This window comes from Epinephelus lanceolatus, chromosome 16, assembly GCF_041903045.1.
Source record: "Epinephelus lanceolatus isolate andai-2023 chromosome 16, ASM4190304v1, whole genome shotgun sequence".
NCBI classification, from domain to species: domain Eukaryota; kingdom Metazoa; phylum Chordata; class Actinopteri; order Perciformes; family Serranidae; genus Epinephelus; species Epinephelus lanceolatus.
In genome coordinates this window covers 3682497-3693763 of record NC_135749.1, presented here as the reverse complement: position 1 = coordinate 3693763, position 11267 = coordinate 3682497, and the positions used below count along the sequence as shown (strand labels likewise).

At 43.3% G+C, this 11267-nt stretch overlaps 1 protein-coding gene across 1 annotated transcript in view; it reads left to right on the top strand.

Moving 5' to 3' along the window:
- The first annotated feature begins 488 nt into the window (after positions 1-488).
- LOC117263599 (growth factor receptor-bound protein 10-like) overlaps positions 489-11267 on the top strand; it is a 54662-nt gene continuing 43883 nt past the window's right edge. Inside the window, exons 1-2 of the mRNA XM_033637144.2 lie at positions 489-771; positions 7068-7175. Of these exons, the coding sequence (XP_033493035.2) occupies positions 7125-7175 (51 nt within the window). The 5' untranslated portion in view covers positions 489-771; positions 7068-7124. The remainder of the gene's footprint in view (positions 772-7067; positions 7176-11267) is intronic.

Genomic DNA, 11267 nt, shown 5'->3' with positions numbered 1-11267 from the left:
ACAATTTATTGTTTCTTATCTGTGAAATTAAAGTAAATCAAAGCTTTGTTTCCACTGAGGGAAATGGTTTCAGCTTACAGAGACAGACAGGAGGTCTGCGTCACTGTGACACTGTGGAGTTACATTTCAGGGGAGGTGCATGTCAGGTAGCTATCAGGTATTCAATGTAGAAGTATGAATTCAATTTGTTAAAAATAGGTTAAAATAACACTGCAAAAATGTCACCTTTTAGTTTTAAAAATAGTAAAATGCTTTCAATATAAAGTTACAACTTCAGAAAGTTATTAAAACTCTTTGGGGATAAATATTTATTCTCTTATGTGTTGTGCTGAACAGAAGATTTGAAAACTGTAAAAAAAAAAGTGGCGGCGGGATTTTTTGCAGTGTGCTGGTGTGAGTAGGGCGGGGCGGAGAGAGTAGGTTTCCTTCTGTGTGTGTGTGTGTGTGTGTGTGTGTGTGTGTGTGTGTGTGTGTGTGTGTGTGTGTGTGGAGAGCAAGCGAGAGGAGTCAGCTGGTCGAAAAGTGCAGGTTGAGAGCGGTGCATGTGTGTGTGTGTGTGCGTGTGTGTGTGTGTGTGTGTGTACGTGAGTGTGTGTACGTGTGCAGAGGAGCGCACCTCCGGGGGGAACAAGGTGAAGGCGGCTGAACAGCGGACGGAGTTTTCTGGGTGGAAGCAGTTTGTGTGGAGCTCCAGACGAGGACGGACGAGGCGCGCCGGGTGCTGCTGCTGCTGGACACGATTCCTGAGCTGCGTGCTGCCCTCTGATCACAGTAAGCTCCTCGGTTACTTGTTTGGAAACTCAGCATAGAAGGCATATGGTTTAACTCAGTGTCGATGGTCATGCATGTGGATGCAAAGCAGGGGAGACGCTTTCTAACTTACTTTACCAGCGCTTTAGTTGGTGATATTTTTAGCTGTGGCACCAGATACTAAGTCACTAGATATGAAAGGGTCTGTCACACTACTGTATGGAGTCCAGCCCCTCCAGGCTCACATACAGAGCATGCATCTGTGCACGAGGAGACTTTATAAAGACCACCAGCTGGAGGTATTTTCTAACACATCTCTGCAGTCAGTGGTGACAGTGGAGGGGGGGTTCAGTTTGTACAAGACAAAGCTTGACACAAGTCCTCCTGAAGACAGCAGCCCGTCTCCATCAGTGACTGTTTCATCTCTTCACTGTAGCTGCACTTTGGTTTCTTCCACTAATTGCTACTCTGTGAGGGAGTTATCTGAACCCACCCCACAGCACATACAAGCAGAAGGGCTGCATCAAGGAGGATAAGCTGAGTGTGTCTCTCTCTGAGTGTGTGTGTGTGTGTGTGTGTTGATGGTCTGTCATAAAACTCCATTAGCTGTGACTTAATGTAGGCTAATCTCTGCACGCTGCTAAACTTCCTCCTTCCTTCCTTCCTGGTGCATAAAGAAGACTGCAGGTCTGTTTAGGATCAGGAAACATTAAGGTCTTTAAGAGGCCCTGAGTGGCAGAGTTATACTACTGTTTGTAAAGTACAGCTGCAGGTGGGTAGTGTGCAGTTGAAGAGCGTCACCGGGCAGGTTGCTATGCAGTGCTTGTCTTGTTTTGATGAGAAAAAACCTGCTACTAACTGCACTCAGTGTCACCATCTGAGCTCACTTACACTTGGAAAGATGTAGAAGTGTGGCGTGTTATATCCACACACACACACACACTCACACGTGTGGCATTATTAAGTTGCTCCCTGCCCCATTTAATTCTCCAGATCTCCCCGTTTGACCAGTAAAGCTGAATTACTCCCTTTCTCTGCAGGAGGAACCACAAATGTCAGCAAATGTCAAGCACTCAGAGCTTTGGCTTCGCTCTCAGGCCTATTAGCCACACATACGATCAGCCAAGCTTGCCCTTTTGGCCAGGCGGCAATTTGATTGGTGTGAACACACGCATGAGCCTATGCAAGAACGTGTGAGATATAAAAGCGGTTGCAGTAAGAAGGAAAAAGTGTGCAATTATCAGCAGCGGAGAGGCTGTCTTTTCAACATGTGTGCAACTGTGCACACACATTTAGACACAGATTCTCAGTCAGCAGAGCGACCTAAAGATAGCAGAGCCCCAGTGGAAACAGTAATTAGTGGGGTGAAAAGAGAGGGAGAAGAGAGGAGGAGGAGGAGGAGGAGGAAGAAGAGATATTGTTTGAACCATCTGATATCTGTTATATAATGACCTGTACAATGGAGACATGCTGGGAGAGAAAGTGAAGAGAAACCAGCAGTCAAAGAGTGAGTGGAGCTATGTAGTGAGAGAGATGCAGAGTTCAGTGTGTGTGCGTGTGTGTGTAGATTCAGTTTTCCGAACCTTTGTTGGAAGGAGTATCGGTTGCAGCACTTCCCTGAAATTTGTATGTGGGCTGCAGAAATATCCATCTTAACAAGTCATTCATTCCTTTGTGGAGCATTTGTATTTTTCTTGAATTGACAGAATGAGCTGGACATCTCCACCATGTTTTTGCAGCCTTCCGTGAAATTGGGTGGGCAGATAGGAGTCCTTAAAGGGAGCAGTCGATAAGATTTTGATGGCGATCTGGGATTTCCACCAGCAGGATTTTCCAGCCAAAACAATGAAACAAATTTAGATAGAAGTCTGATTCAAAAACGACACAATGCAGAGCCAAGGAGCCCATTTATTCTCATGTTGAAGCAGTTGGAATGAATTTAGGGGTGTAGCTGCGAGTTGGACTGTTGTTGTTTTAACTCGCTTAAAGGGATAGTTTGGATTTTTTTGAAGTGGGGTTGTATGAGGTCCATAGTCACTGTCCAATTTGGAGAAGCAGACGGGAGTAACACCATAGAAGCTAAACAATGTACGTGCTGTGGATGTGGGTTAGCAGCAAAACAGATTTAGCCTAGAGTTGGTTTGTGTTCTCACGGCAGCATTTACAAGAGGACCAGATCAAATGCCTTGTGTGAGAAAGCTGCTCTTGATTGGTCAGAATTTCCATGTGGGAAAAATCCAGGAAGTAAAGCAAACGTTGAAGAAGAGTACACTTGCAAGATAAATGTGACACTTTCTAATGTCACAATGGAGGGACAACTACGCAGGTTGATTTTAGCGCTGCTCATCGTGGACTATATTGCTGTCATTGTTCATTTTAGTCAAACCATACAGTTTGAAAACGAGGCGCGGCTCCAACTAGAAAACAATGTTTTGATGCATTGGATGTGCTGAATGTGCATATTAAGGCAGTACAGGAGGAGGTGCACATTAATAATCCTCCAGGACTGTAACATGCTCATGTTTAACCCAAACAATGTGTCATGTGACTGCAGTTGCTTCACATCCAGGTCGGAACACCTTCTCACCACAAACCAACCACACCAGAGTTCCTTTGGAACCGGACCGAGACCACCTCTTCAAGAAGGTCTCGGTCCGGTTGTTTTGGTGTGTTCACACCTGCACAAACGAACCGCACTGAGGGGGCAAACGGACTTGAGTTCGACCGAACAGAACCAAACAGGGCAGGTGTGAAAGCACCCTAAGTGTACGCTATATTGAGAGTATTATCACCACTTTACCTCGCCCTCCAACCCGGTCTGAGTCAAAAATTGCTGAAACCTGGTGCTTGGTCAGTGACCTCCCGTGTCAGACACTGATGAGAAAAAAAAGACAAACGGCATGATACAATTCCGGTCACCATTAAACACTCCTGGCAGCACCAGGGGGGAATGCCACTGGACAACAGCGAAAGTTTAGTGCGGAAGTCTGAGGGCGGGTGTTCACTTACGGTGTGATTGTAAAACCAAACCCTGTTTTTTTTTCCTAAACCCAACCACATGCATGTGTTGTTGAAGGAAAAAAAACATCAATTCACAGTGTTGTACCAACATAGTGCTTTTATTTTGAAAGAGACTGTATGCAAACTGTACATTTCCTGTGAAAACTGAAGTGTATTTTGAAACCAGACAATGCATGCAACAGGCTGAAGTTGACACAGCGTCCCAGAACGTCAAAAAGCAATGTACCCAGGGTACCTTGGAAGCCATATCTCGATGTGGAAAGTCCATGACCAAACAACGATATCTGACGAGGTCTGGGTGAGAATGTGAACATCGTAATATGAGACTATAATCTAGACATCTAACTAGATATCATAATATCCAGTGACACCCCTAAGGGAGGGCTTTGGTCACCCTCAAGCAATTGCTGCAAATAACTGGAGGCAGACATTCCTGTCTTTAAAAGGCTGTGGCCTACTAATTTTTTAAGCTAGCACTAAGGTAGTGGTGTCTTATCAAACTAGACAACCTAAGACATCAATTGGTACCAAACTGTCAGTGTAGCTTGTCAGGAAGGGGACTAAATAACGCTTCAAATTTAGGCTAGGCTTTTGGCGAGGGAACAACTGGCATGGCCATTTTCACAGGGGGTCGCTCCAACTCTGACCTCAAGATATCTGAATGAAAATGGGTTCTTTGGGTACCCATGAGTCTTCCCTGAATTGGAGAAGGCTTGTTTCCAGGAAATGTTTTGTTCCTTACAGTCAAATTAAAGCTGTATATTTGTCATTTTAAGAAAAAGGACAACCAGCCTACTTGAAGAACAATGAATCGCCTAACACATGTACATCTATACTCCAAGATATCCAAGCTCCTCCCCCTATCTCTAAGGCTGAGTGCAGCCACTCCACAGAGGAAACTCATTTCTGCCGCTTGTATCTGTGACCTCATTCTTTCAGTCACTACCCAGAGCTCATGACCATAGGTGAGGGTTGGGACGGAGATGGACCAGTAAATCGAAAGCTTTGCTTTCTGGCTCAGCTCCCTCTTCACCATGACTGTCCGATGCAGCGCCTGCATCACTGCAGATGCCGCATCAAACCGTCGATCCATCTCATGCTCCATTTTCACTCATGGATAAGACCCCGAGATACTTGAACTCCCTCGCTTCAGGCAGTAAGGGGGCGATCACACAGAAATGAGATGCTAGAAACGCGGACACTTCAAAGAAACGCTGGAAGCGCTTATTCAATGTGCGCTAGACAAAAAAAACCCCAGCAAGGAGCGCCTGTGGAGCGGGGGTGCGTGCGCAACACACACACACCTCCTGTCATCTCCCTATGTCTCCCCTTGAATACAGTGTTTCCCTCAAAGACAGTAGCTTACATGAAACTATCACGAGCTTTCAAATAAAATCCAACTTTGTTTATATAGCACTTCTCATACATAAAAATGCAGCACAAAAACTGTGAACTACGAAATAAGGTCACCAGCCCTCTCACATATCCCACTAGCTAGCTAGCATATTATCGTCGTCATCAATTACATTGTACTCACCAGACAAATTCGTTGCTCTGCTCACACAGCTCCATGCGTGTCCCCTCCTGTGTTTGCTCAAGTACTGAGGTGTGCGTGTGTTGTTTAATTCTTAAAAATCAAATATTGTCAGGATAAATTTCTCGTCTTCAGATTGCATTGTGTTGTCTGTCGCTCGTAACTGACCAAACTGCCGTAACTGCCACAACAAAACAGGAAGGAGGATTTGATTGGCTGCCTGGGCCAATGACGACAATTCCAGCATCTACGGGTGTCTAAAAAGAAGCATCTACAAAAACGCCCGTCTAAAAAGATGCTTGGACGCCGGCCAGACGCGCCGTATCATAGGAAAACAATGGTTTTACCTGCGTCGCATTTATTTTAATTTTTATAAATAAATTTTTATTTATTTTTTTATTTATTTGTTTATTTGAAGGGACAGAGCATATTAATAGACATTTCTGTAAATATGCTAGATTTAGCCAAAGGCTAATTTTCATCCATTGTCCCTGGCCAGGTGTTACAAAGGCTCCCTGAAATAAAACAAAGTAGAACTATGTTGAGGGAACAAACATCAGTCTTATCTTAAAGCAGATCAATAAACTACAACTCATTAAAATTGATTAGTGTGTGAACAACAAGTAATAATGACATTGCTAAAATTAACATACAATTGACAACAGCACAACATAAGACAGCCTTACAATTAATACAGAACACAAAGGACAAAACGAACTTCACAGCAAGCAAATAAACATGCAAGCAAGAAAGCAGTTAAAAACATGTATGCAAGACAATACGTAGTTAAGACAGCGTCTCATTTCTATGTGATCGCCCCCTAACTCTCTCCTCTTAGACTAATACTGATTTTTTTAGGTAGCTTTTTTTAAGTGGCTAAACTAGATTTCGCTGCTAACCCACATCCACAGCAGAACATTGCTTAGCTTCAGTAGTGGTACTCCCATCTGCTTCTCCAAACTGCCATCTATTGCAGGTAATACACCAGATATGGGTAAGTACCTCACACAACCCCACATCAAAAAATGTGAACTCTGTCTTTAAAGGCTACGTGCTTCAAAACTGTCACTCTGCAACAATGCAGCAAAATACATTGATTTTCATAAGCAACACAAGACTCAATGCTGAACAGCTTGGAATGGAAATGTATTGCAGTGTGTGTGTGTATCCCCACTAACACACACACACACGCACAACTTCCCGGTACTTACTCACAGCAGATAATGCTGCACAATGCAGTGGAAATAGCCGACTCCTATTTCAAGTCCCTTCAGAAAGGCTCTCCCTCTCTTCTCCTCTTCTTGCCGTCCCCTTCAGTCTGCAGGTGGTGAGTGTTGCTAGCTCCGAGAGGCTTTCTTATTTAGTCTTAAGCCCCAGGCTTTGTTTGGGAACTGACTTGTGTGTGTGTGTGTTTCATACACAATGGCTGTGTTTACATTGGATTCGGTGTGCACATGTTCATCCATGGACGCACATTCATTCCCTTCATGCAGGCTTTGTCTTGTCTTTAGCAGAGAGACGGGTGCAGGGTTTTTGTTTCTTGTCTTGTAGGAAACCAAATAGATCCTGGTTTTTACAAAGTTGTAGCATCGTGTTTGTTAAGTTTGTTTATTCACTTGTTTTGTGAGTTGCTTCATCACTCTCCTGTTTTTTTCCTTCATCATTTGGTTCAGTTTGTGAATGTGTGTTTTTCTCCTGTAATCTTTGTTCAGGCACTTTTTCATTCAGTGTGTTTTCTGTGCTGTTCTTCCTTCCTGATCAGGGTGCTGGTGAGACCAGAGGGTGCCATTCCCTATAGAGGGAATACTGAAGGAACACCATGGCCTTAGCGGGATGCCCTGACTACTTCTTACGTCACTCAAACTACCAGGTAAATATTTTATATGTTTTATGTGCATCTGCATCCTTTCCTCCATTGGAGTGAAGCTGTGCATGTTACACCTATTAATAACACTGATTAGTGCAGCTTTAGTTTGGAATTTTGCTTTGGTTTGAAAGGGTTCAGGTTTTAATTATGAGTCAGGGAAGCCTGTAGTTAGGGACTGTTCATTATTTATGAGGGGGGAGAGGGGGGTGCAAAACGGGGGAGGTGTATTAAATAAAATTTTTAGACTTATGTTTTCTATTTTTGCTTGGGGAAAGGACATACAACTTTAAATGGTTGTATTTTCTATTTATTATAAATGCCCCCCAAACCCCAAACCAGTGGGTTTAAATGGCAAAAATAAATAAATAAATAAATAAAATTAAAAAAGAATAAATCAATAATAAATAAATAAACAGCTAATAAACATAATAAATAAAAAAAATAATAATAATCGCCAAAAGGGCACACTTATCACAGCTAGAAACTATGAAAACATGAGTAATAATGATATAATCTGAAAAGAGGATTTGCATTTTGCTTCAGATATATATATATTTTTAAGTTGACTCTTGACCCTTTGAAACTTCAGCAAATTTGCTTGATGTCTTTTAAAAACATTGGAAGAAGCCAAGAGCAAATACAGAAGAAATGACCCTAAGAATTGGCAAGAAAAAGAGAAAATTAAAAACAAGAAAATGAATTAAAAAAAAAAAAAAGAGAAAAAAGTTAAAAACAAACAGAAAAGGATACGACCTGGGTAGAGTGCTTAAAAATTATAATAATTCTGTAACATAATTTTAAAATGTAATAATAATGACATTTTTTTTCCTTTTTTCTTTTTAGGTAATTTCTTATTTTGTTTTTTGTTTTTTGCAATTTGTGGGACATTCTTGCCACGTCACTCGGGGCCTTTTTTGCCATGTTTTTGAAATTAATCGCACAAATTTTCTCAAGGTTCAAAGGTTTAAATGCTTGCGAAAGGCGTCTGAAAGCAGCACAAGAACAGTGATGTCACTCCTGAGGCCTGTGCTGCAAAGAAGGATTTGGAGTTAGCGAGGTAACTTCAGGGTTAACTCTTGGTTTTCTGCACTACGACACTGGTTCTCTTCTTAGCAGTATAAATCACCATGGTAACTGATGCTGAACAGCTGACCAAAGTCCAGAGTCTCAGGTAAAAAAGAGGAGCCTATATGTTGTTAGAGGTTAGTAGATTCATATTATTGTTCCAGGGCTCATAAACTGATGCAAAGTTTATTTTAGTCGCAGTGACCGTGTTGATATTTGACACTGTGATTCATCACTGCAGCTCAGAATAACATGAGACACCTGTGTGATGAGAACGAGGATAAAACACATCATATTTAATTCGTAAAATAATCCACACACTGTTAATCAGCTCCTCATTCAAGGGTCTGATGATGTCACTTGTAATTAAGAGCCACGCCTCTTCCACATGAACACACTCGTGGCTGGGTAGGAAAACCCAGAGTTGACTGAACTAGTTGATAACCAGCTTTGTGGTACAGGTTATCCAGACAGACAATGTGACGGGTTAGTCAGGCCAGATAATGAGAAGATATCCTGCGTGAGTTGAACTGGCTTTGTAAAACAGACCTCAGGTTTCAAAGGGTTAATCCTGTTCTGTTTCCTCGTTCTATCGGCTCCAATTGCTTAATGAAAGATGGTGAGGGCTTATATATAGTTGAAGGAGGGTCATGCGTTTTCCTCCGGTCACTCTGGGAGGCTCAAGGAAAGATATTTGTAGTTTCGAGGTAGGTTAAAGATAAAAAAACAAAACAAACAAACAAATAAAAACCCATCACAGCCAGCCACCTCCTCCTCTGATGAATACAGAACAGTACCTCAGAGGAACATCCTCACTATCATAGTAGTACAAACCTCAGTGTGTGTATCAGCATGTGCACAGTGGCTCTGTGAGTCCGCTGGCTTCACACTGACTCCTGGCCTAGTTAGGTGAAATACGGCGTCTGCAGCACAACAGACCCACCTCCACTGTCCAACTCCTGCAGAATGAGCCCTTTGTTTCCCAGCTCAGCTTTTCTCCTCTCCAACCCTGCAGCAACCTAAAGAATTTGGTTAAAGAGCATCGTGGAGGTCTATAAATAGAGCGCTAAACAAACAACAATAACAAGCTGCGGGCTTCGTCGTGTGACAGCGTGGGATTGATGGCGTGACGTCTAGCTGGGGGCCGATGGGACGGCGGAGGTGACGTAGCCTCAGCTGCCTTATTCGTCTTAGCGAAGGTACAAAAATTCAGCTCCCTGCTAACCCCAAACCGTGGGACCGCTGAGCTCCCGCTGAGCTGACATGAAGTTGGATTTGTTCACGTTAGCTTCCAGGAAAGGGTTTTGCACCAGTAAGGCTGCAGTGAATAGTGAATTGAATCCCCATAGAAAACAACATTCCTCCACCCTGCATCGAGCAGAGAAGAGACACAGTTTGATAGTTCGAGGGAGAGAAGTGGGTTACAACATTGCTCTGTGTGTGTGTGTGTGTGTGTGTGTGTGTGTGTGTGTGTGTGTGTTATGTAAAGCTTGCCAGTTGACATGACACAGCATGGCACACACACACACACCATGGAGTCTCTCTGTAGGCAGTCACTGAAGGTTTAGTGTGTATAGATAAGGAGCAAATGAGCCTCTTTCTGTAAACTTACATAACGCTATACATAACGCTGGGCATGTTTGGGAATCTGGGCAGCGTTCCAGGCCTGTCTCCAAAGCGTGTGTGTGTGTGTGTGTGTGTGTGTGTGTCTATCTTAGTGAGAACTTTGAATCAGTGCCAGAGATGTCTCCGAGGAACCAGCCAGCAACTCTTTCTGTTTTTCCCTCCCGTATCCTTATGTATGAGTGTGTTAATGTGCATACACATGAGCCGCACAGCACTGAGAAACCGCAGTCCACAGACTCGGAGCTCAGCTGAGTTATGACTGCAAATGGTCAGAGGAGCAGAAGGAATGACGCGTTCAACAGATCCTCTCCCTCTAACGTCGGTTTCTGTGCCAGCAGTCCTGAACGTGTCTGCTCCGTCTGGGAACATGGACTACAGTTCTTTCTTTCTTTCAGTCCTGAGAGGTCAGAGGTCAGCGGCTGTGCGCTCTGGTCACCACAGCAATGGGCACGCTCAGTCTTCGCGCTTGTGCTTTCGAGGAAGCTTAGCCTCGATGCTCTTAGAGAAAGTATGTTGAAATGCCTCGCCGTTAATGCTGTGGGCGATAGAGTGAAAGGAGAGACGCTCGCTCACGATCAAAGACATGTCAAGAGTATTCATGACTATCCAGAGCAACCCAAATGTGTCAAGCTGATGGGAGCGGGGCCTAAGATTTCCTCTACAAGTCCTGCTAACTCCAACGCATGACATTGGGCCAAACAAATGTATCTTTACAACAAGAAATAACTCACTCAAATCCAAGAAGACCACAAGAGATGACTCCTCAGTTTCAGCAGGACAGGGAGTCATAGCAAGAAGTCCTTTTTAAGAAAAGCCCCTCATTAGAGGAGGCGATATGGCCAAGGAAATAATCTTCTAGCACAGTATATGTAATTTTATATCACAGTAGTGGTGTACTGTATGTAACGATACAGTCATTGTTCTACAGATTCAATTAAGAAATGGTTTAAAAAGACTAAACCATCTGATACATGAACAAAAACAACGGCCTCACAAGAGACAACACTTAAAAAACAAAAAAAAACAGTAAAACTAAATACTTTCAAAGTAGAAACTTTAAGGTTCCTGACTAATAATTTCAAGTGTTCTGTGTTTGCAACTTCAACTTCTCCATGTCTGCCCGATTACATTAGCTTGCAAGGCAGCTGCAAGATCCCATGATCACATTAGAATCCAGCCCTGGTTTGCTCCGTCTTCCGCCTCGAATAGCTCCTGCAGTAGAAAAGGTTCTGCCAAATCTCAACTGGTGGCTACATTTCTAACATTGCACAGTGTATACCATCATGTCGGCTAACGTTTCAGCCCGACAGTCCCCCAAGTGGACCAGTAGTGTTGGCCTTGGGTGGTCACACAGAGAAACTTTAGTTACAGTTTAGTTACCATCATACACAGCAGTTTGTTGAT